This window comes from Exophiala dermatitidis (assembly GCF_000230625.1).
Source record: "Exophiala dermatitidis NIH/UT8656 unplaced genomic scaffold supercont1.7, whole genome shotgun sequence".
Lineage (NCBI taxonomy): Eukaryota > Fungi > Ascomycota > Eurotiomycetes > Chaetothyriales > Herpotrichiellaceae > Exophiala > Exophiala dermatitidis.
Genome location: NW_008751652.1, coordinates 1,259,461 through 1,285,547, shown reverse-complemented (window position 1 = coordinate 1,285,547; position 26,087 = coordinate 1,259,461). Strand labels below are relative to the sequence as shown.

The 26,087-nt window shown below is 52.1% G+C and overlaps 10 protein-coding genes across 10 annotated transcripts; 5 read left to right on the top strand and 5 right to left on the bottom strand.

The window, feature by feature from the left end:
• Positions 1-150: 150 nt before the first annotated feature.
• HMPREF1120_08284 (uncharacterized protein) lies at positions 151-2,988 on the top strand. The gene is made up of 2 exons (XM_009162531.1): positions 151-512; positions 572-2,988. Exons 1-2 carry the CDS (start codon positions 342-344, stop codon positions 2,564-2,566), a joined length of 2,166 nt encoding a protein of 721 aa, XP_009160779.1. The 5' UTR covers positions 151-341; the 3' UTR covers positions 2,567-2,988.
• Positions 2,989-3,208: 220 nt separating this feature from the next.
• Positions 3,209-4,645, top strand: HMPREF1120_08283 (uncharacterized protein). Its single transcript, XM_009162530.1, has one exon. It carries the CDS (start codon positions 3,450-3,452, stop codon positions 4,071-4,073), a length of 624 nt encoding a protein of 207 aa, XP_009160778.1. The 5' UTR covers positions 3,209-3,449; the 3' UTR covers positions 4,074-4,645.
• Positions 4,588-6,980, bottom strand: HMPREF1120_08282 (uncharacterized protein; the record flags this gene model as incomplete). The annotated part of the gene is made up of 4 exons (XM_009162529.1): positions 4,588-6,178; positions 6,258-6,535; positions 6,622-6,731; positions 6,788-6,980. The coding sequence occupies 4 exons, from the start codon at positions 6,978-6,980 to the stop codon at positions 4,588-4,590; spliced, it is 2,172 nt and encodes a 723-aa protein (XP_009160777.1).
• Positions 6,981-7,529: 549 nt separating this feature from the next.
• HMPREF1120_08281 (eukaryotic translation initiation factor 5A-2) lies at positions 7,530-8,273 on the bottom strand (the record flags this gene model as incomplete). Its single annotated transcript, XM_009162528.1, has 4 exons — positions 7,530-7,594; positions 7,649-7,781; positions 7,839-8,105; positions 8,250-8,273. 4 exons carry the CDS (start codon positions 8,271-8,273, stop codon positions 7,530-7,532), a joined length of 489 nt encoding a protein of 162 aa, XP_009160776.1.
• Positions 8,274-8,659: 386 nt separating this feature from the next.
• HMPREF1120_08280 (uncharacterized protein) lies at positions 8,660-10,449 on the top strand. The gene is made up of 2 exons (XM_009162527.1): positions 8,660-9,203; positions 9,291-10,449. Exons 1-2 carry the CDS (start codon positions 8,851-8,853, stop codon positions 10,243-10,245), a joined length of 1,308 nt encoding a protein of 435 aa, XP_009160775.1. The 5' UTR covers positions 8,660-8,850; the 3' UTR covers positions 10,246-10,449.
• A 280-nt stretch (positions 10,450-10,729) lies between these two features.
• On the top strand, positions 10,730-13,447 carry HMPREF1120_08279 (uncharacterized protein). The gene has a single exon (XM_009162526.1). It carries the CDS (start codon positions 10,886-10,888, stop codon positions 12,986-12,988), a length of 2,103 nt encoding a protein of 700 aa, XP_009160774.1. The 5' UTR covers positions 10,730-10,885; the 3' UTR covers positions 12,989-13,447.
• On the bottom strand, positions 13,129-15,837 carry HMPREF1120_08278 (uncharacterized protein). The gene is made up of 2 exons (XM_009162525.1): positions 14,765-15,837; positions 13,129-14,714 (listed from the first exon to the last, which is right to left on the bottom strand). Exons 1-2 carry the CDS (start codon positions 14,813-14,815, stop codon positions 14,268-14,270), a joined length of 498 nt encoding a protein of 165 aa, XP_009160773.1. The 5' UTR covers positions 14,816-15,837; the 3' UTR covers positions 13,129-14,267.
• Positions 15,838-17,067: 1,230 nt separating this feature from the next.
• Positions 17,068-19,786, top strand: HMPREF1120_08277 (AAT family amino acid transporter). Its single transcript, XM_009162524.1, has 3 exons — positions 17,068-17,751; positions 17,821-19,013; positions 19,066-19,786. The coding sequence occupies exons 1-3, from the start codon at positions 17,662-17,664 to the stop codon at positions 19,481-19,483; spliced, it is 1,701 nt and encodes a 566-aa protein (XP_009160772.1). The 5' UTR covers positions 17,068-17,661; the 3' UTR covers positions 19,484-19,786.
• Positions 19,787-22,382: 2,596 nt separating this feature from the next.
• Positions 22,383-24,308, bottom strand: HMPREF1120_08276 (protoporphyrinogen oxidase; the record flags this gene model as incomplete). Its single annotated transcript, XM_009162523.1, has 1 exon — positions 22,383-24,308. The coding sequence occupies one exon, from the start codon at positions 24,306-24,308 to the stop codon at positions 22,383-22,385; it is 1,926 nt and encodes a 641-aa protein (XP_009160771.1).
• Positions 24,309-25,153: 845 nt separating this feature from the next.
• On the bottom strand, positions 25,154-25,777 carry HMPREF1120_08275 (uncharacterized protein; the record flags this gene model as incomplete). The annotated part of the gene is made up of 1 exon (XM_009162522.1): positions 25,154-25,777. The coding sequence occupies one exon, from the start codon at positions 25,775-25,777 to the stop codon at positions 25,154-25,156; it is 624 nt and encodes a 207-aa protein (XP_009160770.1).
• Positions 25,778-26,087: the final 310 nt, after the last annotated feature.

Below are 26,087 nucleotides of genomic sequence, written 5' to 3'. Positions count from 1 at the left end.
GAGTTGACGTCTGGATAAAGGCGGCGACAAGGCTACCTATTGTCGCAAGGCTGGTACTACAAGGCTGTTATCGATAAGGGGCACAACCACTGACAACTGTTGCCGCGCCAACATCGGCCCCTTTGCCATGTCAACATGCGACCGAAAATCCGGGGCCGCATTGGACTGACACTGACCACCTGTGACGATTTGAGTCCACCCATATACACTTTCTGGTCTGCTATGACCCTTTATGCTACGTTGACGTCCTGTGTGTCTGCGGAACATTCCATCAGTGCTTTGCTCCATCTCCATATTGCCTTGCCTACGTATATCAACGCATTGCGAAACTTGAAGGCAGCATGGGCGTCCAGCCTCCCTTCATTTACGACAAACCAAGCACCTACACCTTCGGCGGTCCGATTGACCGTGGCTTCAATCCCAAGGCTGCTACAGAGGCATCATGGGCTCCTAAACCAGAGAGGCCGAAGTCAGATGGGCCTCTAATCAATTTCAACAAACACCCCGACTCGGTATGTACAGTATATCCAGAGCAAGCGACCACTGGATTTCTATGCTGACTCAATTGCAGTACATTGTCGTCCCCTACGGCAACCTCGATGCCAAACCGATGAACCCAAACACACGAAACAGAGTGCTGCGTGCCCGCCAGATCCAGCTCTTCCTACGAACTTGTGCCCTTCTCGGCTCCCTGGGCACGCTGTTCTGCATCATTGCCATAAACAAAACATCTTCCACTGCAGGATGGCTCATTCGCGTTGCTCCCGCCGTATCTCTCTGCCACACCGTCTACGCAGTCTACCACCTCTGCCGGTCCGCAACAGGCCGACCTCCCGGTTCGACAGCCAGCTACATGATATTTGCGGCGCTTCTTGACTCGGGCTTGATCCCCTTCTTTGTCTTGTCGGCATGGATGGCGCATGTGGATTACACAGAAAACGTATATTTCTGGAGCACGCTATTCAACAACGGCTACATATCGCAGAAAATCATCTACGGGTTCTTCCTTCTGTCGTGCATTGAAGGCGGACTCATGGGCATCTCGTTGATCTTGGATATTTACTTGGCTATCAAATTTCGCCAGATCGCCAGGCTGCCACCGGACATGAATCCGCTCGAACCGAACCTGACATCAAGGCAACATAAACGAAACAAATCCGAACTAATCACCGAGAAACACACGAGTGCGTCAGCATTGGCGGCCGCGAGGAGAGACTCGGCAGTCTCGGGCGTGAGAAGGATCCCTTTTATACATACTCGGACCGATTCGGCGGATAGAGTGACGCTTTTTGGGACAGAAACAAACACCACTGCCCGCAACTCCAGGGTTGATTTCCGCAAAGAACTGGATGAGAAGAATAACGAAAAAGATCCCTGGCGATGGTCTAGAAACTCGTCTCCTGACCGTCCCAATTCGGCTGTGAGCCCTTCTCCTACTTCGCGTGGTGCGGGTGTCGGGCTGGACTTTCGACCGGAGCGCTCTTCAGGTTTGGCCAAAGATGCCACTCCTTCTCGTCCTTCGTCGTGGCTTTCGTATCTCGACTACGAGGGTGTGCCTGAATCTCCGCAGACCACTACCGCAGCGGGACAGCCTGGATCTCCTGTTTCCCGTGATGGCGCATCGTTTGATCGACTCCAACATGAAAGAGAAAATTGGTATCAGGGTGCTGGTACTGGCACTGGTATAGCAAGAGGCAGAGATAGCCAGACACTTCTACCACCGTCACCTGCAAGACAAAGTCAAACATACTTGCCGCACAATGGGAGCCAGACTCGTTTGTATCAGACCAACACTAATACGGGCGGCACAAGTAAGCAGAATCTGACTCTTTCTAGCCCACAGATGCAACCAAAGAAAAGAAGCCGGGAACCACTAGGTATGAACCCTCCAACACCGACTCGGGATCGTTACTACCAAGATGAAAACATTTACAACACTCCAAATCGCCAGTCTGGGGCCATGGACAGAGAGGCGTTAGTGGATGCCAACGGCAATCGGCCAAGCATGGGACCACCAGGATCCTCCCGCCCTTCAAGTTTTATTGGAAGTGGTGGAAAGACACGCTTCTACGGCGACCTCAGAACATCCATTAGCAGTGGTCAAGGCTACACCAACGAGGTGACTACACAACAGCAACAACAACAGCAGCAGCAACAACCGAACAAACAAGTCGATGAGGACAACGTGTACCATCAACGCACAAAGACAATGCAGACCGACAACAGCGACTATAGCGGCAACTTTGAAGTCTATGCATCGGACGACGATGACGAGAAGCCCACTGCAAACATTGTTAATGTTCCTTGTACTCAACCGCAATGGAACGGGACAAGACAAGTCTCCAATTCTACCGGGTATGATCTGGACGGTGCCCATGGGTATGGGTATGGCTATGCTGGTCTCGGCACAGACTTTGAGTTTGGGAAAGGAATGGGTCGACGACGCGATGTCAGTGGTAAGATTGTCGAGGAAGGTCGTGCATCGACATCGGTGTCGGCATCGGCGTCGCCGGAAAGGAAGGCTAAAAATGGTGCTGCTGGATGGGAGAGGTTTAAGGGCTTGTAGGAGTTGAATTGAATGGTCGTGGTCTCGAGGACACTGGCATTCAAAACGACTGAGATTGTACTTCAGGTATTGTACCCATTCAGGTAGGTAAGGCTGAAGACTTGGGCTTGAAGTTGGATTGATACAACACAGCTCCGGAGTGCGATTGGAGATGATGATGTGAATGCAGTTGTCCAGGATATGGTACTGGTACGGGGAGTTTCGGTTTGTTCGCTTATGTACTGGGTCTGTTGAAGTGCGGGATGTCATGTTAGACGGGAACGGGACAGACTTGGGCAAACAACATACAGATCTTGTCTTCAAGTTGAGCTTCGTAGGTACTACTGGTAGATTTGTGTACCTGCTGTAGAACTGAAGTCAAGGAGCAAAAGTTTAGGCTAGCTTGCCATTCTCATCCAAGTTCCATTTTGCGGTATCAGGCAGGCAGGCAGTCATTATTGCCGTTATTAATGTCTACCTTAGGTACCTATACACAATACAGTATATCACGCTGTATGCAGTGTTCTAATAGTACCAGGTAATGTACAGTATGTAGGTAGTCAGTGATGTGGACTGATGGTGTAAGCTCAGCCTTGCGCTGCCAGGGGTCGCTTACTTATTTTGTGTCTGTCTGTTCCCCTCGGCCTTTATTTGCGCAGAGGCCCGACGTCATTTTATTTCCACTGCGAGCTGGAGTTCATATTCCCCGGACCTCAAAGTGATTGATTCGTAGTGTTCTTCGGGGAATCATTCTTCTACAACAGCTAAGAAGAACATCTATTGTATCCCCTCCGGGTATCCAAGTTACATACTACACGTTGTACTCTACGTGCACGGAACAAATCCCAGTCCGGACACTTATAATCCCTTTCGGAATCCTGAATCCTGCAAGAAAAGGACCATCATGGCATCCCGACGCAGTGTCTGCGCGCTCCTAACAAACACACTGCGCTTGTCTACGAGGCAAAGTGCACAAGAGACACAGCCACTGCGACAGCTAGTCACAAGAAGAAGCTTGTCCTCTTTGCCTACTGCCCATTTCATGGTCCGTCTCCGTCAACCAAAGCGTCATTTCACCACGACCTTGGTGGCTCGGAAACAAGACGATTCGACTTCGACTTCGAACTCGAACTCGGGTTCGGCCTCGGCGGCCTCACCCTCCAAACTCTACACCTTTGAAGAAATCAAATCCATCACCTCCAAACCGGACCCGAACCGCATCCTCATCGACGTGCGCGAGCCGCACGAGTTGAAGCAAACGGGCAAAATCCCCGGAAGTCGGAACCTGCCCGTCCAGTCGGCGGCGGATGCGTTTTTCTTGCCGGCCGAAGAGTTCGAGGAGCGCTTCGGGTTTGAGAAACCGGACGCGAACAACAAAGAGGTTATTTTTTATTGTAAGGCCGGTGTGAGGAGTCGGGCGGCGGCGCAGTTGGCGCAGAGAGCTGGGTGGGGTGGGAAGATTGCCGAGTTCCCAGGGTCTTGGATTGAGTGGGAGAAGAATGGGGGGGAGATTGAGAAATTGAATTGATGTGTTCGTACGGAGGGGAGAGAAGTAGGTAGGTACCTAGTACATATTTTGTGCGGGTTTTGTGGTAGAGAACGGAGCAGAGTCGACAACAAGGGGGAATGTGCTGTGCTATACTACTTGAGACAAAAATTGACTGCATGTCATCGTTCGTATGGAGTGGTACACTAGCTGCTGTAAGTGATGTGATGCAGGTGTGACTTGTTGCGGCCGTGACTTGTATTTGGAGATTTTGGCTTGATGGCAAAAGGAGCAGCAGACGGAAGGCGGGACGATAGGACTTGGGAAAGAGGAGCCATATCGTCACCTTAAATGTTGTCGTAGACTGCCAGTCGAAAGCGATCACTTCTCACGCGTGCCTGGGCCGGGGCCGGAGCCGGACTGCCATCTAAGAGTCAGCGTCAAGATATTCAGAATACCAAGCGATATTAGACATCCCAGGGTTGAATCGTAGGTATGCAATTAATTCTATTAGAGGAGCACCTATACTCCAGAGCTCGTGTGGGAAGTGGAATATTTACATGTACATATCCAGCTCCATTTCCGTATTCGTTTGCTCATCCTCATCTTCGTCGACATCGATATCGGCATCATGATCAACCTCAGGCGGCAAGGGTGACGACGACGACCGAATGTCCAATCCACTCAAATCCCTTGCCAGAGTCCCTGAGGCAGTAGCAAGCAGCGGCGGCGAGCTTGGTTGTGTCGCCGTCATCATCCTCGTGTGTGGCTCGTCCTGAAAGTAATCATTTCGTTCATCCTCGTGCTCCAGGTTGGAGCCATGTTCATGCTTTTTCTCTTCGTGTCCGTCGTCGTCGTCTCCACCGTCCTCGTCGTCGTGGTTATTGCCATCGTCATCGTCGTCGACATACTGACTATGCTCCCCAAACACCTCTTCCCGCCTCCGGGCTTTTAAGTACTGCTCAATCTTCTCTTCGGTATGATTGACAGCCCTGATCAGCGCCTTGACGCTCAGACAAGCCGTCTGCGCCGCTTCCTCGTGGAACACCTTGACCACCACGCGATCTTGATCTTGGTCTTCTTGCCCAGGTCCGCACTCAAGATCCTCGAGGCTGCGAACGTGTAGATATTTCTTTCCCGGACGAACAAATTCAACGCCGCTGCTGCCTGTCCGTAGTTGGGCTTCCTCTTCCAGAGACACGGCCTTGAGTGTAACAAACGATGTTTGGACGTTTTTGATTCGACTCGTGACGTGAGCCCGACGCTGTACTACTTCCTGTTCATGATCTTCTCGCGTCGTCTTGTTGCGCTGTTGCGGAAGCTCACGCAGCGGGAAAAGGTCCAAAATGTCTTTGTCGAGCGCATTTTCTTGAGCCCTGGCATTCAGAGTCCGCTGACTTTGACTTTGACTTTGACTCGGGTCGATATTGGTAGTAGTATGAGGGCTTTCAATCCACGTCCGTTGATACCAGTCCATATACTGATCAAGTTGGCCATCAGTCATGTTGAGAATGTCGCTGTCTCGAACGTGGATTTCGGAGCCGGGTTCAAGGCTGTTCGGATGACCATCGCCATCACCGCTGCTACTAGTTGTTGCGCCGTCGCCAGTGTCCGGTCCAGATCCGAGGCCGCGGTCAAAGCTTTGTTTTTGGTGCAACCACGACGACCAGTCCATGTGCAGGGTCGTAGGATCATTAGGGTCCTTGGGATATCGTCGCAGTGACTGGGAGTCGAATGGAAACAAGAGTTTGGTGGCAATCACGACGAGAGACATCAGTTGTGCCTCGGGGTATGTCGTTGGTTGGCGCCTCGTCATGGATTTTAGTGCTGTCTTGTCGGGACAGCGGAATTGGTATTTTGTGATGGCGGCGTTCAACCGCTGGGATATACTGTACACCTCGATCGGGAGGGCGAGCGAGCGGACATAGTGGAGCAAAACCAAATTGTGGTTCAGCGGAGGCATGGTCATGCCAAAGGACAGGCTGAACATCTTGATGCGCTCGTATACTGCCGCCTGTAGACCATCGGGCTCCAGCATCCATATGGTGTCCAGCGCAATATGGTATTCTCCGGGCAAGCGGTCCTTCATCTCCGCGGGGACATGTCTGATGGCTCGAATGAAAGGTATGTGTTCTTTCTGGATCCAGCTGGAAGTTCAACACAGGAGGTGCATTTTGTCAGAAGGACCCCACTCTGAATTTTCGTATGCATGCACAAGAAACTCACTTCAAAATGGTCGCCAGCCCAATTGGCCTTCGAAGCAAAAGAATGCCCAAGTAGTTAAGGACGACGGTATCGACCAATATAGGCCCATGACTTGCGGCTTCACCGCGCCTTTTGCGCTCTCGGGCAGCCTCGCCACCACTGTCCGTTTCATGGGCAGATGTCGTGATAGCATCTGCTTCACTTGCCGAGTCGGTGGGCGGATGTGAACCTCCGGCAGGATCGTGTAGCCGATGGCCCAGTTGTGAGAGCCAGAGTATCCAAAGATCCCTCACAATCGTCTGTAGGACGAAATCGTGGTCAGCTATTGGCCCAAGGACAGACAACCATTGCAGGCCTGATATGAAGACTTCGGGTAAGGGCTTACCCAAAGTTCAGCGGGCAATCCTTTCTGGTGTACAAGAATGTAGCACTGCTTTCGTAGGATGAGTTGCCATGCCTGTAGAAAGAGCTGATATGCTTTGACTCCGCGAAGCACTGTTTCGAGAGGATTAGTTCCGAGCGGCTTCTGTTTGAGATTCAAAAAGACTAACCACCAGTAACCTTCTGCTTCTCTTTGGGCTCCTTCTTTCTCAGGACCTTGCCTTGCCTTCCATAGTCCAGTTCATCTTCAGCGGTTACTGGGGCCCTGCCCTGGTCGTGGCCATTGTCGCAATATGTTTTACCGTCATCTTCGACAATGAAGACCGAGGAGCCACATTGCTCGCAACGATCATCGTCGTCCATGTTGAGACTTTGGCGACGGCGAGATCCTCAACATGTTGGAACGGCACAATTGCAATGTGCGATTATAGTATGGGAAGATAGAGTTACTCATCGGGTTCGGGGAGGACAAAGCGTAGGGCATCATCAGCTGTTGGATTTCATTCTGGCAAAACTGGCGAGGCTGAATATAAAATATGCTGTGGCCAATCAAAGTTACAGTTTTACATGTTGCACCAAAACTTGGAAGATCACAATCGCAGTGCGTGTCTCTCACATCTAAACAGCTACAGTCAAGGTGGTAATTGTCTTGATTTTCTAACTACCAATTGTCAAAATGTGCAAGGCTACCGAGGCAACACTGATTGAGATACTAGTATCGCTTTTCAAGCCAAGTAGCAGATCTATGGCCCGGTGTAGCTCTAGCAGATTCGACTGTTTGCCTGCTAGATTTTTGGCAGCAGCAAACTGCCTGAGCACCAAAACGCTTTAAGCATGATGGGTTGGTCGTCATCCATAAATACATCAGGCGAGCAGAGCGAGCCGCAGATGTTAGGCCGTGCCTCATCCAATTTATTTGGGGGCTTCCTTGGCATCAATGGCAGTCTCTTCGCCCATGGCAGTCAAGACAATGACATCTACAGATCGGGTCAGTATGGTGGTAGGTTATGCAGTCAGGCGGCAAAACTCACTGGTGTCCTTCTCCTCGGTGCGGAAAAGACGCTCGATCTTCTCACCAACTTCACCCTCCGGCAACTTGACATCGTCCTTGGTGGTACCGTCATCAGACATGAGGGACAAGAAGCCATCGTCGGTGATGTCGAGCTATTACAGTGTTAGCATGTCCTTTCTGGCCCATTATATCCAGATATTCCATCTTACCAACTGGTACTCGCGACGAGTGACGTTGGGAACCTCCATGTTGTGGGTGGATGGGGAGAGATCTTCCAGCTTCTTGCCGGTGAAGATGTCGATGGCGACCAAGTGAACCTTGGCGTGACCGTGCTTGCCGGTCTTGGAGGTGGACATTTCGACGATCTTGCATGGGCGGCCCTTGATGACAACGAAACCGTTCTTCCTCAATGCGGAACATTGCATGGGATAGGTGGCCGAGGCACCGGCGTCGGCGGACTCGAAGGTGTGCTCATGCTAGATGGGGAACCAATGTCAGCTTGAGGCTCATCGAATATGTTTGGTAGATGCAAAGATGATTTGGATCAAGATTTGCGATGGACCCTAGGCGCAACACACGATCAAGAGGCGGGGAGGAAGACTAGGGTGGAGGCTGCTTACCTGGGCGTCGTTGTTCTCGGCCATGTTGACGGTATTGAAGATGTCGCTGGAAGAGGCGAAGGACGGAAAATATGAAGGAGTGGGATGAGTCGGCGAGCGACAAATTCGAGGGTTGAAAGGATGGATTTATAGAGATGTTGGTTGGAGAAAGATCGATCGCAGGCCAGGCCCGAGTAAAATATCGAAAGAGCAGGTGTAAGTGGGATCGCACCAGAGGCGGGGGCGGAAAAGGATTTCAAATGACTAGCATGACCGGTGGCTGCCCGGCAAAGATTTGGAAAGTCGCCGACACAAAATGTCCACGGCCAGCCATCCGCTCTAACTGCTTTTGGCCTTAGGCTTTTGCTTGGCATCCTGTTCGCGTGTCAGCCATGATTGGGCACGATTCGCACCTGTAACCAACTCTAATTCGAGAGGACATGCCACTGAGGCCACTGCCAGGCTGCAGTGGTAGCACTTCTGGAGAGTACCTAGGTAGGAGTAAGGCATAAGAGAGACGGTCCCCAGCCGCCGTTCAGTATATGGAGGCAATAGTATTTGCTGCCGGAGCTTCTATGTACACCTACTAATCACTGGACGAAATCTGTCGCCAATCTGGACAATGGCAACCGTATCGTCAATGCCTGATGCAGAAATCCCAAGAGGCGGGTATGTTGCTCCGGACCTTGTCGCCGCGTCCTCCACGGCATCCCAGACCCCGGCACCATTGGACTCCGGTGAACTAGAGTCGCGTGCCAACGAGTATCTTTCGCAAGAAAAGTTCAACCGGAGCTTCACACTCCCAGCCACAGACGCTCACGGAGAACTTGCTGTAACCTATGCGGTGGGCGGCGTGGATAGCGCTGATGCGCCAACAATGCTCTTCATCGGCGGCATGCTTGGAGGAAGATACTTGGCCTCGATTGCCGACTATGTAGCCACCAAGTATGGCATGAGAATCGTCGTCACTGATCGGTAAGGAATCTGTTCCATTGCCTGAGGTAGAGCCAACAGATGGCGTTTCCAGGCAAGCTTCGACAACTAACATCTACCACGCTGCAGGCCAGGCCTCGGTGGCTCAACTCCTGTGAAGCCATCTCTCCGTCTTCCTGTCTGGCTAGAGACAGTCCCAGTACTCATGCGCACCATCAATGCCCGGCATGTGTCGCTCTCCGCGCATAGCTGCGGGGTCATATACGCCTTCAACACGATCTATAAAATGCCGTGGATCTTGCCTCCGTCCAATCGAAAGTTATATCTATTCTCCCCATGGGTTCCGCCTGAACACTCTGGGGTAACTCCTCTGGCTATAGCGTCACAGTTACCGGCTGCACTTATCAACAGTTTCGACAGCATCATCCGCTTTGTGAACAATACCGTTATGCCTACTGTGCATTTCTCGAGTGTGATTTCGGGCGCTGTGTCTGCTCCGTTTTCCAAGGGCCGCAGAGATAACCCGACAGACAGCGAGCCGCCCGCTCAGAAGCATGAACGCGATGATTTATGCCGCGAGTACTGCGGAGGATCGGCTGCTGAGATTATTGCACGGTCCAAAGTGATCACGCGGCGCGTGTTCAGTGAGAGCACCCGTGGCTGTAACCACGAAGCCCTCTTGTGTCTGCGGAAGGATGTTGCTGGCTCGTGGGGTCCCTGTGACAACTATGAAAGCTACGCTGAGGCGCTGGAGGCGAGACTGCAAGAATATTACCGGTGTGCAGAGAGTGAAGAGGGCTATTCAAGTCGCTTCTCAGCAGAGTCGAGTCCGGAGACTACCCAACACCGATTTGCTTTGAAAGTATTCTGGGCTGAAACCGATAGGATGATTGGCAAGAAAGGCGAGGAATACTTTGACAGGTGCTTCCAGCGCTTTGCCGGAGACGGGCAGACGAGTAATGGTGAGCGTGAAAGCTGTATTTCAACCGAAAGTGAAGTGATCCCGGATACTGACCATGATACTCTCTGCCTGCCGCAATACGGCGCAATATCAACAATCCTGGAGGATGCCTCCAGGGGGTGAGACGAGTTGATGCTACGTTCGTTTTGACCATCTCTAATATCCAGGGGTTGCCGTGAGCAGTTTTGAAGCCTTGGGGCGAATAGATAGTATAGAAAACTTAGGTCTATACAAGGTGGATATGGTGACTGTTGACTCTCATGTCAAACTGGTACGAACATACAGTACGTTTTAAGAACCCGGTATCGTGAAAAAGGTTAGCAACAGTCCGACAGGCTATGGTGTTCTGCAAGTGCTAGTTATTAGCTGTGAGCTATGCCAGGTGAGGATGGAGAGCGAACTTCAGGCTGTAGTGGCCCATACCCTGACTCGCGTGAGGGCGCTGGTGTTAGCATACAATTTGAAGGCACCCAGGTGGAAGGGTTATTTTAGTAGCACTAATATTGGTACTAGTGGTAGATAAATCTTCTTCTTTACGCACCTGGAATTCCACTAGTATCACTAGCGCACTTAGCACCAGGCTGTTAGTACACTGGCACGTACCGCAACTGGGGATGACGCGGGCATAGGACAGGTTGCGACGAGCCTGAACAAAGACATGTAAACATACCTACTGCGTCTCCCTCCTCACAATACACACGCACCATGATACCGAATGTGAACCAGAAATGCTCATCTATATGAACAGATCACCCGTTAGAGAATGTGGCTGGACCGCTTAGCTGGGGGTGCTGCGTCTCCCAGCGGTTCACTCACTCCTTCGAGACCATACTCACCCTCACCACGTAAAGGCGAGAGATCTCATCTTGCCCCGGCTCAACGGGCAGGATATAATTTAAGCGCAAACAAGTCGTCCACGTCCCTCGACCTCAGTGCAAACAGTTCGACGACTTCTCTGTCCGCACCTCCTAGGCCTGCTGTCAATGGATCATCATTACGATTCGAACAACGGCCCCCTCCTGACGTCCCAGATCCGCTGAAGGTGCTCGGAGACATACTGGGCAACCGGCCAAAACAGAATGGCGCAGATAGCGTTACGAGCGCAGGGAAAGGCACAGGGGCGCCTGGACGGCGGAAAACAGAAGTGAATATCGACTTTGGGGGCCTCAGTCTCGATGAGTTCGTCGATCAAGATATACCCGAGGCGGCGGTGGACAACCGGCAATCTAGCGCAATCCCCATCCCGGCCAAGGAGAATAGGCAGAAATATGAAGACTTCCACAATTCTATTGCGGAATGTGACCAAGTGCTCAAAACGGTCGAGACATACTTGACGAATTTCCAAGCCGAACTGGGCCAGGTGTCTGCGGAAATCGAGAACCTGCAAGCCCGCTCTGTGCAATTGAACGCGAAACTCGACAACCGACGTAAGGTCGAAAAGCTGCTTGGGCCTGCCGTAGAGGATGTGACTCTCTCCCCAATGACGGTCCGGTCGCTAGCCGAAGGGGCCATCGACGAGACCTTCCTCAAAGCTCTGAACGAAGTGGAGGCGCGATCGGCCATGATCGAGGCCAAAGAAGACAAGGGCGAAGATGTGAAGGCACTACAAGACCTCAAGCCATTGTTGGAAAACCTCAAGGCCCGAGCAGTCGAACGGATCCGGGACTACATCGTGGCTCAGATCAAGGCGCTACGGGCGCCCAACATCAACGCCCAGATCATACAACAGCAAAGTTTCCTGGAATACAAAGACCTGTACGCATTTCTGGCGCGGAATCACGCCGTCCTGGCCGAGGAAATCGGTCAAGCATACGTCAACACCATGCGATGGTACTACAGCAGTCATTTTGCTCGATACCAGCAATCCCTTGAAAAATTGCAGCTGCACGTATACGATCAACACGATTTGTTGGGATCTGAGCCGGCCCCAGCCCGAAGAAACGTTCAATCATCCAAGCCTTCTACTGCTGCTGCTCATGCTGCGAACCCTCCACATCATCACCAACACGACGCTTATTCTCTGGGTCGACGGGATGAGATTCTTCGATCCAAAAACGACGCTGCCTTGCCTGCCTATTTGGCCGAGGACAACAGCAAGACGTCTGCACAGGCACACCACATCGAAATTCCGTTCCGGAACTTCAACCGCGCCCTGATTGACAACGTGTGCGCCGAATATTTTGTGGTCACAGAACTCTTCTCCACCAGCACCTACCACCAAATCTCACGGCGAGTCAGCGAGATTTTCGAGCCCACCTTCGCCATCGGCCACAACCTCACCAAACATCTGGTCGAACACACAAACGATGGGTTGGGCCTGCTGCTGTGCGTTCGCCTGAACCAACATTTCGCCTTTGAGCTGCAGAGACGCAAAGTCCCCGTTGCCGACTCGTATATCAACTTGACCAACATTCTTCTATGGCCGAGGTTTCAAATGGTCATGGACTTGCACTGTGAGTCTCTGAAGAAAGTCCCTGCACCAACCGCCCATGGTTATCGCGGTGCCGCCGCGGCCTTTTCGCTCGTTGGCGGCGGCAGTGGATCCGACCCGTCCAAAGCAGCCTCGGTCGCTCCTCATGCCATCACCCAGCGCTTTGGACAATTTCTCCATGGTATCCTGATGCTCAGTGCCGAAGCGGGTGATGACGAACCCGTCTCAAACAGTCTCGCCCGGTTGCGGTCCGAGTACGAAACTCTGATGGGTAAATTGGCAAAGGGCGCCGGCGGCGACGCGTCCAAACGACAAAGGTTCTTGTACAACAATTACAGCCTGGTCCTGACTATTATCAGTGATACAAAGGGTAAACTGGCCGAAGAGCAGAAGGAACATTTTGGCGCTTTGGTCAGGGACAACAAGAGCAGATAAGTCTAGTGTCGAGTCACTAGTTTGCCTCTGACAGGACAGCGGCACCCAGAATAGATGACCATACGTGACCTATGTAGAACAACTTCTTGAAAGAGGCAATCTGGACAGCCAAAACTACCTAGGTACCTCTACTAGTAGTCACTCGTAAGGTAGTAATGTGTGCGTGCCACGCACTGCCTGTGGCAGTGTGTTTTAACATGCAATGGGCGTGCAAGTTATAGTACCTGCAGGGAGGTGATGTGACTTGGTTGTTGGACAGATGACTTCTTGTTCACTAAGTGCAAGGACAGACCTTACAGACCAACATTGACAACAACTTGAACCAAAAGTTTGTCCGCTCCAAATTTGAAAGGGAGCCTGAGCAGAATCGAATGCATATATACCCACAGCTCCCGTCCTTTCCAGCCAAGAGTCTCGCTTGTGCGTATAGCCACTGTATTCAAAGAACTTGTGGAAGACGATTACGTGGTTGCATCATATGGCATTGATAGATGATATCTTTGTTCTTTCCCTTCAATCAGAACTTTGAAAACATCGCTCGGGTTGCATACGGAGTCACAGAGGACACAAAGACCACATCCAGATATTTTCACGGGACTTACACATATGTACCTTAGTTGACAGAAAACGGAAAAATTGAATGGTTGGCGGACCCCAAATCACTTCTATGCTGTTGAATGCAAAGTACTGTACCTTATGCTGAAGCCTTGCATACCCCTCTTAGCCTAGGTAGCCTCGCAGGCGACATCGCTTACCTGCTATGCTCGTTCAAATGCCATCATCCCATGCTTGAAATGAGAACCCATAAACTAGGTAGTCAGCAGCAAAGGCAGCCACAACGACAGGGCAGTCAAGTACAATGTCCACGCATACAGTCCTGTCACCACTTATGATGGCACACGTATCGGGAAATAACAAGGTATCATCAGCAAGGGGTGGGCATAGCCAACGTGGTCGTACCGCCAATGTCTCCGACATCATTCATATCGCAGTCTCAGACCGTGCCCTGGAGGAAACGGGAGGACTACTGGCCGGAACCTCGATGGCGCAGTACTCCCAGTGGTCCGATAATGGGTCTGCCTAGTGGTGATAAGATTTCATAAGTTGAGATAATAGAGATAAGGACAGTAAAGCATCGCTGCCAGCCAAACATGTACAGTATATCGTTATCACATGATAGATCAGAAAAGGGAGATGTTGTAGTGACCATTCCTGGTCAGGGTTGGCAGGATCAGGAGATAGGGTCCCCATCTACAACTGTGGAAGGAATTGAAGGGACTCAGCTGGCTCTTTTGTTCGGCTCGCACTGCCGGCGCCAGACTAGCTTTGATCGGCTCTGTGTGCCTGTCGTCCGCAGTACATAACACGAATAGTCGAATACTGTACCATGTCCGCGGTTATCCGATCTTCCTTCAGACAGATCAGGGGTGGGAGGTACGATGCAGTCAAGAAGCCGAGGACTTGGCTGAGTATCACCCACAGCCATCTGAACGATCAAGCAGCACACATTCATTGTGGCGCATATGAGGGAAGACTGGATGACATGTAGACTCGGTCGGCAATATTGGCAGTAATAGACGCTGTAGAGGCTGATACAAGTTCGGAGAGGCCGAAGCGAACTGAGGTTGGCAAACTGCAGAAGGAATATGATGGGCGATGTAGTAGTCTGACACATTGGGCGACAGGGTTGGATAGAGATAGGCTGGTTCATCCACAAAGAGAAGTCCTAGACGAGTAATCAGACAGATTCCACTAGTCTGAGTACTAGCCACATACATCAAGGGGAATCAACGCGATAGCCACTAGATTGGGAGTGATTGACGGCATGTGGGAGTTGGGGTTTGTGGAAAGTTCACCTGAGAAACTCGCTTAGCATCGGGAGAGGGGGAACTCGAAGGACAATCGCGTGATTTGCCATTGTTAGAATGAGCCTCAAGAAATGTATGGCTGATCTGCCGGCCAGTGTACTGGGATGATGGTGGTGAAAGCATACCACCGCAAGCCACCTCGGCAGGTTGATGAGAAATGGTTGGCCCTAAGGTGGCAATTGCCCAGGTGCAAACAGCTGGGGGCCCTCGGCCGCCCTTCTAGAAGCTTGCGGGTTGTCTTCGACGCAGCAACCTAAACTGCATAAGAGTTTCGGCGGAGGCCGTTTTTGGGGGGGCGCCCGAGATCAGCCCTGGAATCAAGGTACCGTGCCCGCGTCTTTATCTGGCCAGTGCCAGTGCCACGGCCATACTGGCAACGAAGCCCCAATCGTAGTTTTCATGACACTGTGTTGAAGGGGCGTATAAAGGATCCCCAAGGAGAGATCAAAGGACACCCTCTATCCCATCCTCTTGACGGCGGAGGCCCCGATGTGAGTGCGGCACTTGTGGGATCAGGGTCGGGCCTTATTATAGTTGGGACCTAGGTAGGCTGCCAGTGCGTCATGGCATTACTGTAAGGCACACACTGAGGCACGAGGTTTATTTGTGGCCACAGTCTAAGGTATTTGTTCATTCATGTATGTGCCGTCTTTTTGTAGAAGTCTTTCTTTCCTTGGTCGTAAGAGCAGAGACTTGTGGGTGTAGCAAAGGAAATGTTTGGGCGGATTTGCCAGATTGTTCCGGCTGGACAGGATGAAGCCTCCAACGCCATCAAGATTCGGCGGCCGCTTCTTGGAGGATCGCTTCGAAGCTTGAGGAGTCTTGGAAGGCCGGGGAAGATGGATACTGCCAGTAGTAGTCTGGTGAGGCGGTGGCCCTAGCTTGCGGCTTGTTAGCCTGCCAGTGGGCCCGGTCCCCGTCATCTGACACCTCCCTGTCCGTCTGAACTGGCTTCGAGTTGTCGCAATAATACATGTCAAGTTAGCATTCAGGATGGAAAAGTGGCTAGGACAATGGTAGTGAGTAGCAGCAGATAACGAGAGGGGAAGTGGACCACAGACCAGGCGAGGCCAGGCAGGTAGCATCGAGTAAATCCAACACTGGCACTAGTAGTGACTGGGAATGGCGCGAGCACTGGCGCTTGGATTTGCACTTGCACCGGGCCTGCGCTTTCATCCCCCACACGCTAATGGGCTAGTCCCAGATACCAGGAGGAGTACTAGCAGTACCTCACTGGCACTGCAGGCTGCCGGTGCCCGCTCGGTGCAGGCCTTGTTGCTACTGTGTCGTTGTTCCTGCCTGCGCCTGCCGGGAGTTGAGAACTGTAACGATCTCATTTGGCGGACTTGAATAAATTCTCCCGGTGCAGTGGCAGGAAAGTTATGCCCTCCCAGCAGTATGTCTGCGGGCGCCTTGTGGCCTAGGGAGCCTACCATTGCCAGAGCTCGCCGACCACCAACCCCTCCTTGGGACTACAACCACTGGCACACCACACGGGCACTGCACATCGCATTGCACCCTACTAGTAGGACAGTGAATAATAATAAATCAGGCCAACGATGTGGCACGACACGAACGACTGGAACAATAATAGGAGAGCGGCAAGGCTCTCTGCGACTTCTCCCAATTGACTTCGGAGGCGCGGCTCCATAGATAAGAGAGTTGCGTTGTGAGTGGAGAGGGAGGCTGTCGATGATTCCTCCGAACCATTGCACGACATCACCACCGTCGCCTAGATTGTATCACAACAGCGACACTGGCAGGTCTGTAAATATAGGAGTGGCTAAGGTAGATTGCGACTGGTCCAGGACACGGTTGTTGAGGCCATGTCAAGCCACCTGGACGGTTACTTGCTGGGTAGCGACGGGATTCTGCCACCTAGTACTGTGAACAACACCCTCACTGCAGTCTTTCGCACTCGAATCTCGATTATTTGCCTGACACGCGACTCCTGATGGCCTGCACCTGCGCCTGAGCTTGACCGCTTCCAGGCTCGATCCCTGCGCCCGCTCAACTGCCTCCCTCCCAGTTCGTCGTCTCATCATCATTCACTCGCCACCACTTACTGGCATCCTCCAAAATGTTCAACCACTCGTATCGTCTGCCTCTCGCTTCCTCTGTCTTATCACTGGCTCCTCCGATCAGTCCATCATCTCGACCCTCGTCCACACATGTCTTCCACGATAGTGCCGGAGAGCATCCCCCTGCCCCCCTCCCCTGCCCCCCTCCCCTGCTCCCGCCTCCACTCGCTCCCTCGCAACTGTCACCATCGAGCCAATGCCTCCTGCGCTTCGACAATCGACCTACCTAGACAATCCAACATCCCTGTCTGCCTCGCCAACCAGCGTCCAGAACATGGGCGCCCTATCTGGCTGATCTCAACCCTCCATTACCTCGGACGTTGCTGTTGCTGCTGCCCTCCACTAGTCCCTTGAATCATGGTGCTCCTACTCGCCTGACCGGTCCCCAAGTGGGTCGCAGCGTAGCACTGATGCCGGACAGCTCGACGTCCCGTATCTGTGGCTGTCACGGTCGGGGGAGGCGATCACCCACAGTGATAAGTACCAACTGCCATCTGAAGAGGGAAGCACATCATCCTTCGCGGGCGGCCCTGCTTTCTTCTGTCGGTGGTATTTTAAGTGTTGACCCTTCCCTCATTGCCGCTTGACACCGAAGGTTTGTCGAGCCTCACTTTCCCACCGATTTCGAAGTAAAGGTGTCACACCTTCGTCGCCGCTTGACCTCGAGGGCTGTACGTGCCCTGTCCTCCGTAGACGATCACCACCTAGACAAGACATCTCCAAGATGGAGAAGAATGACTACCACTTGGGCTCCGGCTCAGAGTCGCCGGAAAATGTGCCACGGAACCACTCACTCGATGTGAACAAGCAGGAGGTGAGTCTTGTCGGCGAAATTCTTTGGTCGTTGTCGTGGATCCGCGCGCTGACCTTACATCTGCTCCAGGCTCGTCGAGGTTCCAAGGTCAACGAAGCTACCGACGTCTATGGCGATATCGCAACCGCCGAGGAATATGGTTATGTTTCTCGAGGCCTCAAGTCCCGTCACATTCAGTTCATCGCCCTCGGTGGGACAATCGGGACAGGTCTGTTTTTGGGTATAGGTCGGGCCTTTACCCAAGCCGGCCCTTTGTCGGTGCTGCTGGGTTACACTTTCACCGGCCTCGCGGTCTTTGCCATGATGATGTCCTTGGGTGAAATGGCGACTTGGCTTCCTCTCCCTGGTGCCATCCCACAGTTTTGCGCTCGATATGTGGACGATGCCATGGGTTTCGCAGTGGGCTGGAACAACTGGTATTCGTGCTCCATCACTCTCTGCGCCGAAATTTCTGCCGCATCCACCGTCATTCAGTACTGGCACGGCGCTCGTGATATCAATGTTGCTGCCTGGATCTCCATCATTATTGTGGTGGTTCTTTGCCTGAATATCTTCGCCGTCTCCATCTATGGCGAAGCCGAATTCATATTCGCCTCGATCAAAATCATCACCATTGTCGGCCTCCTGATTCTTGCCCTGATTATTGATTGTGGTGGTGTTCCTGGACAGCATCGACTCGGTTTTCAGTATTGGAAAAACCCTGGTGCCATGAAACCATATATTGATACTGGTGATTCGGGTCGCTTCCTCGGGTTATGGTCCACACTAGTCAACGCTGCTTTTTCGTATGGTGGTGTTGAGATGGTGGCCGTTGCCGCCGGTGAGGCCGAGGATCCACGGCGTAACATCCCTAAAGCCGTCCGACGGGTCTTCTGGCGTATCCTCTTCTTTTACGTCTTGGGCACCTTGGCCATTGGTGTTCTGGTCCCGTACAACGACCCCAATCTCCTGAGCGCTCTGGAATCCGGGGCCGCGGGTGCTGCTCAATCTCCATGGGTCATTGCTATCCGCCGGGCGGGAATCGACGCGCTCCCGTCCATCATCAACGCTGTCATCTTGACCTCGGCCTCGTCTTCCGCCAATGCGTTCTTGTACACTGGGTCTCGGTACCTGTACGCCATTGCCCAGAATCGACAGGCACCGAGGTTTTTGCTCAAGTGCACAAAAGCGGGCGTGCCGGTCTGGTGTGTCTTGATCACTTGCTCCATCTCCCTCCTCACCTACATGTCATGCTCCTCCGGCTCGGACAAGGTCTTTGAATGGTACGTTTTTTCCTTCCCGCACTTACCGGGAATCCTCTAACAATTTCTGTAGGTTCCAAAATTTGACCACCATTTCCACCCTCTTCACCTGGGTCAGCATCAACATTGCCTACATCAAATTTTACTCTGCTTGCCAGGCTCAGGGAATCGATCGCAACACCCTTCCTTTCAAATCTCCATTCCAGCCGTACCTTGGCTATGCTGCCGGCATCTTTTTCAGCTTGATCATCTTTTTCAACGGATTCGACAGCATTGCCGGAAGTTGGGATTACCAGGCCTTCATAACCGATTATATCGGTATTCCCATTTATTTTGGGTTGTATCTCTTCTGGAGAATCTTCAAGCGAACCCATTTCCGCAAGGCCTCCGAGGTCGATCTGTATACTGGGAAGGCGGCTCTGGATGCCATTGTGTGGCCGGAACGGAAACCTCGTAACATCATTGAGAGGATTTGGTTCTGGATTGCGTAGAGAAGAGAACAGGGTGCTGTGTAAAGCTTCGAGGCTCGGAGGTAGAGCTCCTTTTTTCATACCACAATGGTATTGTGTGGCATTGTCCGATCTTACCCTTGGTTGCAAGCATGCATCTCCGGGCGCGTTTGTAGCGTTTGGGGATTCCCCTGAGCTGCACACTCGACATGGTACATAATTTCTCTCTTCAGAAACAAACATGAACCGCATGAGCAAACCAACGATATTCCTACCTTGGCACTCACTGTTTTCAACTAGACCGTTTTCTGTTCCGCAATTTGATTCTGTTTTCGTCATGGCCCCCATCCTGTCAGAGTCGTGGTCGTGATAGTGTGCTCCGTTCCTCCGAGGTAAATGCAGTACTTTGGGGTTTCTTTATGTAGTGAAGAATATGTGCATGCGTTTGTATGACCCATTCGCTGCGTAGAGATGTTTCATTGACTTTCCATGTTGACATGTCATTCCAAGTGTACGTTGATGTCGAAGTTGAAGTCGATGTTTGGGTTGTAGCTTGATTGGTCGGTCCAATGACTTTATGACCGGTCGAAATGGTTTCTCATGGATGAAAGAATTGTGCCTCTGCCGGGGCCTTGACACCAATTACGCGGAGGTATTGGTATTGTAGATGTTATTGTTCGTATTTGTGGTGGACAGTGGACAGACTCCGGTGTGTGTTGGTGGGTGATGGTGTCATGTATGATATCTGTATTGTATTAAATGGTAGCGGTAGTGGTAGCGGTAGCGGTAGTGGTAGCGGTAGTGGTAGCGGTAGTGGTAGCGGTAGTGGTAGCGGTAGTGGTAGCGGTAGTGGTAGGCGGTGATAGGTGGAGGTAATCGCAAGTGTTGTGAGGGTACTGTAGGCTGTAGCAGATAGCAAGATATGGTTTGTCTTTTTCGTCTTCCGGTTTCTTGTCTTCTGGCTTGGTAGGTCAGGATGCTTGCGTCGTGTATTTGTGTGCTGGTTGGTTCTCGGGGTTTGTTGGTCTGATCTGAATCGAGTTCTTGAATCTTTCACCCAGCGGCTGAGTCTCCCTGGGCCTTGGCCAAGGGACTTCCTGGAGTAGTAGACTTCGGGAAGGCGGTGATCTTCTCTTGCATTTGTTGGTTCCTCAGCTGTGGTCTGGTGGGTGGCATGAGGAAAGAACTTGAGTGTGTTTTTGTAGTACTGTGTCTGCACCCATGGATGGTCCCTGATTTTGCCACGGTCCAGTTTTAGAGACGTCAGACGTTGCCAGCTAGATAGATGGGTTCGTTAGAAGGACAGAGACTGAGATTGATAGGATGGATGGAGGATGAGAAACATAAAAGGCAAATCAAATGGATGGAGAACAATGTGAGTCACGGAGAGAGAAAGAGAAAGAACATGAAAGGGGGTGTATAGAGAGTGCATCTAGACAAGGGTCGGTAGGTAGGAGCAAGGAAAGTGAAGTGACTCATCAAGGGAATAAGTACAAGAGTAAAACAGGAGGAGGCAAAGGACGCCAGTATCAATCGATGTCAACTCACCTACATTGTACTACTAATAGTTAGGTACTTTACGGTACCAGGGGGTCCGATCCACGACGTAGTCGCCCAACGGGTACAGTAGGTATGACATGGCTTCCCATCACATGGTCCATATCAACCTGTCCCGTCCTTTCCTTCGTGAGTGGGCGAGTGAGTGGAAATAAATGGGCAAACACTCTCATATAGCACTCTAGGAAAACAACAAGTGGATATTGGATAGTCCAGGTAAATCAGATCAGATCATGTCAGATCTATGTAGTTGTCGTTGTACTCTGGACCCCAGGGACCCATAGATCCACGGTTGTATTGTAGTGGTACTCCCAGTGTCATGCATCGTTCGATTCTCTGATCAGTAGTCCCCGATCGGGGTCCTCACTCCACGAAGGGAGGTGGATCCCCGCGGAAGAAAGGACAAGCAATAGAGTTAAAAAAGCTTGCTTTGACTTCCAGTCGGGGAAATTGACGTCGCGGCAATCGTTTCGTCACAAACTTGAGCTCTGAATGTCGGGTTTATGTTTGGTGTGGTTGGTGGTCATGAAAAAGTAGGTAGTGACCTTATGTATAATAGTACGGGTGTCGGGGTCGGGGTCGGGTGCTGTACAGCCTTGCAGGATTGTGGATCCAGATTATTTGATCGACTCAAAGGGCGTGCCGGTGCGTACCTATACGCGCCTGGGGTGCGAGATGACAAATGCGGACTGCAGTCACATTGGACTAGGTTGGCTTATGTTGTATACGCTGTACTGTATACGCGGTAGTGGGTGAGAAAGTTGGCAGGTCCTTGAATCACAACGGGCTGTAATACTATGCTGTCTTGGCTGTCAGTACAGTATTGAGCAAGCAGCAGATGGAGGTCGACTGATCCGTCCGTCATCTAAAGCACAACCGGAATCGAATTGGATTTTGTACATTGGCTAGTTCCATTTTATTGTACTCGGAGTGATGAGTCCCCCCGGGATCCATGGCGAGTGGAGAGGCCATGCCAGCCTCGTCGATGGCGATTGGTCACTTCTGCAGTTTCGGTTTGTCAACGACGGAGCGAAGGGCGTGATATGTGAAGAGCGAGCGGACAAAAGAGCTTGCTTGTCTTGTCGTCCATGGTGGACAAACTTTGCCCTCTGATGAGATGCCGAATTGCACTCTGACTTCCACCTCCGGTTCCGTCTCAATCGAATTCAAGTTGTACATTTGTACTTTTGATGTAGATATCGCTGCCCATCTTTCCTCGCCTTGACTGGCTTTGTCTACTGCCTACCTCAGCTCAACGCTGGAAAAGCGGTCCGAGACGGATGGGTGGCTCAATCTTCTTAAGCAGACGAGCCTTCGCCACACTTACAATGTTGTACAGTCCAGACCATCCCTCGACCACTTTTGCCAAGTATATCAAACTCGCTCAAGTCGCTGGATCCTTAACCAGCTGTTTGGCGTTACTGTCCCAAACATACCACTCGTCCTCTCCGTCATAATGTTCCAGGCCAGTCCGGTCGTCCCACTGCTGTTCAATCATCCAGGAAACCTCGCGAGCCTTGCGGATAGAATCGCCCATGCCCACTCCTCCTTGCCACCACGGACCTGCGACTTTGAAGCGTCCGTCAAATTCGCACATCAGAGATTTGTGGATGGTGGCCATATCATCCCGATATCCTACGGGATATTGTGGGATGCAGTTGCGGTTCAGTTGGGCTTTGGCTACCTCAGGATAGCCATCAACGCCAAGATGGCGGAGCAGTAGCGCTTTTGCCATTTCTATCGCTTGCTCTTCACTAGGCAAGTCGCTGGGAGCCCAGCCATCCCACCAGTGTCCCCCCAGCATGACCGTGATTTTCGTTCCAGGACCTGTGTCCTGTGCTTTTGTCCCATCATGTCTCAAGGGATATACGAGTGTGTCCGGACGTCCCGACGTTTCCGAACCAAATATGACGCCCAGGGCACGCTCGGGGTTTTCTTCAAGCGGAACCGTGCGTGGGATGAGGTAGCCGAAACCACGAATATATTGAGGAAGCATGTCCGGAGTGGGGTAGTACAGGTTCACCACCATAACAGTAACGCCTTTGCCGTTCCGCTCACATGCTTTTGTTACTTGTGGCTCCAGTGCTGCTCCTCGCGTGCTTGCTGTCGACGACAGGAACTTGTTGGTCATCCCAGGTCCTAACGTCGACACCACGTAATCGAAATTGTCGATCCTGTTGCCAGAACGAACAGAGACTTTGGCTTTCTTCTTGTCGTATGTGACATCGTCGACTGGAGAAGAGGTCCGTAATTCAACATTCGGGCTGTCGCTGAGTCGGTCTGCTAACGCCACAGTCATCTTGCTGAGACCATCGGTAAAAGTATAGACACTCGCTTGCCGAAGCAACATTAGTGCAAGCGCCTTCATGCTTGTGTACGACTCGCGAGCCACCGAGGCGGCGGCGGCTTCGGTTCGAGCATATACATCGGTGAAAAAAGCGTCGGTCTTCGGTATAAGAGCCCGGCCTTGGTATCGCAGAGCTGCGAACTGCAGAAGAACACCCACTTCGTTCTCGGTATAACGTCCCTCAAGATGCCACAGCAGTGGCAGTGTAGTGCGGGCGCTGAGTTTGTAGATGTCTCCAGCATAGATTCCTTGGAAAAAGGCGGATGCGAAGTTATCTGCCAGAGGCTTTCCAAATCGGCGTGCCAGGAAATCGCCGACAGATTCGTCCTTGACGCTTGGATTCCGAGGTGCGACATAGGGCTCAACCAAGAGTCCCTGCAATACCCCATTGAAGATCGGTTCACGCCGAAGCTTCAATAACCGGCTGATGAGTCCCCAAAGGCCTAGCCCGGGACCGGGCATGACCACCGGGTGGTCGGGGTAGTAGATGAAGCGGTTCGCGGCTGCTGGACTGTCCTTGGCAATGGGGACAAGACTGTCCACGATACCGAGTTGTGCGATCAAGTCCACCGTGGCCGCCCCCGACAGACTGCTCAATGCAGGCCTCAATGTGCGAGGGCCCCATTCAAACAAGATGTGCCCGTCTTGCACCGGGATCCTCTCTGACTGTACCCATCCTCCAAGCACGTGGCTCTTTTCATAGATTATGACCTTGACCCCAGGAATATTCCTTTGGAGATTCCACGCCGCTGCTAGGCCCGTGATCCCGCCGCCCAGAATGGCCACGCTTTTCGCGTTGGGGTTGGGTGAGTCTCGAAGAGGAGCATTGCCGACAATGCTGGGAGGAGGGGTCGAGTAGCTCCGCGATTGAAGGCGAAGATGTGCAGCGGTCGCGGTCGCTCGTGACCTGGACCAAGGCTTCACGGCATGACTGAGGAGCGCATTACGGCCACCCAAGCGCATCTCCAGCGGAGCACACCGAGTGCTGGCATGTGCTAAGGGGGCGGAAGGGGAAGGGAAAGAGATGCGCAACGAGAGGCGTGTAGATAATTGTGGTGTGTCGAGAATAAAATAGCAGGGAACAGACAACGCTGGCTGGCATTGGGAAATGAATGAAACTGTCGGTGTTTGTATGATGGCATGACTCGGCCCACTTGCCCTGCAAGGGACCAGTGTCGGTACAATGTATTGGGACGACTACTGTACAAAGGAAAGGCAGTTCAAGTTGTCCCCGTGATTGACTGGGAGAAGGTTTATCTATGCTACTGAAACAGTCTGGACTGATAGTGCTAGGTCGTTGTCGGAGTTCTAGGAGGTGTTGACTGACAGCCTTCCCGTCCGAAGAGTCTGTATCCTCTGGCTCCGACAGACCCATGGCATCCAGGAGTTCAAGTCCTCTTCGTCGTGGCTCCGGATCGCCTATTAGCGATGTATGTATGTCTCCGTGTCGACCGAGCAATTGCCTTGGACGTCTCTGCAACTGGCAAAGACGACCTCAGTGCGCTGTGAGACCGGGGCCGCGACTCTGATGGGATTTCCGGGACGCATCACAGCATCCACTGGTGATCGTAGAGTACCTCCTGAATCGAGAGAGGCGGGGCCTCGACACTCGACTCGACGTACCATATAGGTAGTTTATTGTTGTCGTGCAGCGTCCGCCGGTCGTCGCCGTTGCTGTCCTTGACGAAGCCAGACTCAATCGACAGGACATGGTGGTCACCGTAACCCAGCACTACCCAAATTTCTTCACCAGCACTCAGCTCTTACTGAGTAGAGATCTGACAGTGTGCATCTGGTGTAGTGGTACTTCAAGTTGTTGCATCGTTTGCCGCCTCTGCCTGCACCTCGGGGCCATCGTAGCCCAACTTTTTCAAGTCGCGCAGTAATTCACCTTCTTTCCCAATCTTCATGATCTGATCATGAGACAGTTTCTCCCCTGCGGCTCGCTTTTCTCTGAGTTCTCGAATCGCTTTTAATTTCTTAAGTTGATTCCGTATTTTCTTTTGCACATCGACTTCTTCCCCCGTGGCGGCTGCCACGGGTGCCGATTTGGTGCTGGGATCTCGCCAATTCTCCTTGGTTTTGTCCGATATCCCTGCATTTTGCATAGCTGTCGCGAGTTGTTGTTCTTGCATGTCCTCTTCTGAATCTTTCTTCTTCCGAGCGGCTTCCCTGCGTTTGGCGTTTCTGCTGTTAGTAGCAGTATCATCCGTAACTTGAACTGGCTCGGCCCCAGGAACACCTCCTTGACCCCTGTTCTTCCATGCTTCGGCGCTGCGGTTCTTGTAGGTTTCCACGTCTTCGGGCGGTCTGTAGCCTGGCCTCACGCGGATCTCTTTTCTCGTAGACCCATCGGCGCGTTTTGACGATGGAATGTACGAAGAGCCGTCGGGGGTGGTTTCGATCCCGGCCTTGCTGACCTTCTTAGACATGGCAGGTAGGCACGCAACGAAGTGCAAGGCACGCTTGCGGGTCTGGGTTCAGGTTGGTAGCAGATTAAGGACTATGCGACATGGCTTGTGTGTACGGAAGAGGTGAGGGGAGTTCGTCAAAGCGTTGCTGCAACTTGAACGGCAAGAAACTCGGCGCGAGACAACCACTTCACAAAGGACACGGTCTCAAAGCCATACACTGCGGGTGGGTGCGCTACATGCTACTGTACGAAGGTTGGAGTGGATTGAAAAGTACATGTATCTTGTAACTTCAATCGTAGTCCGTGAAGCCTGAATGAGACCGAATGTG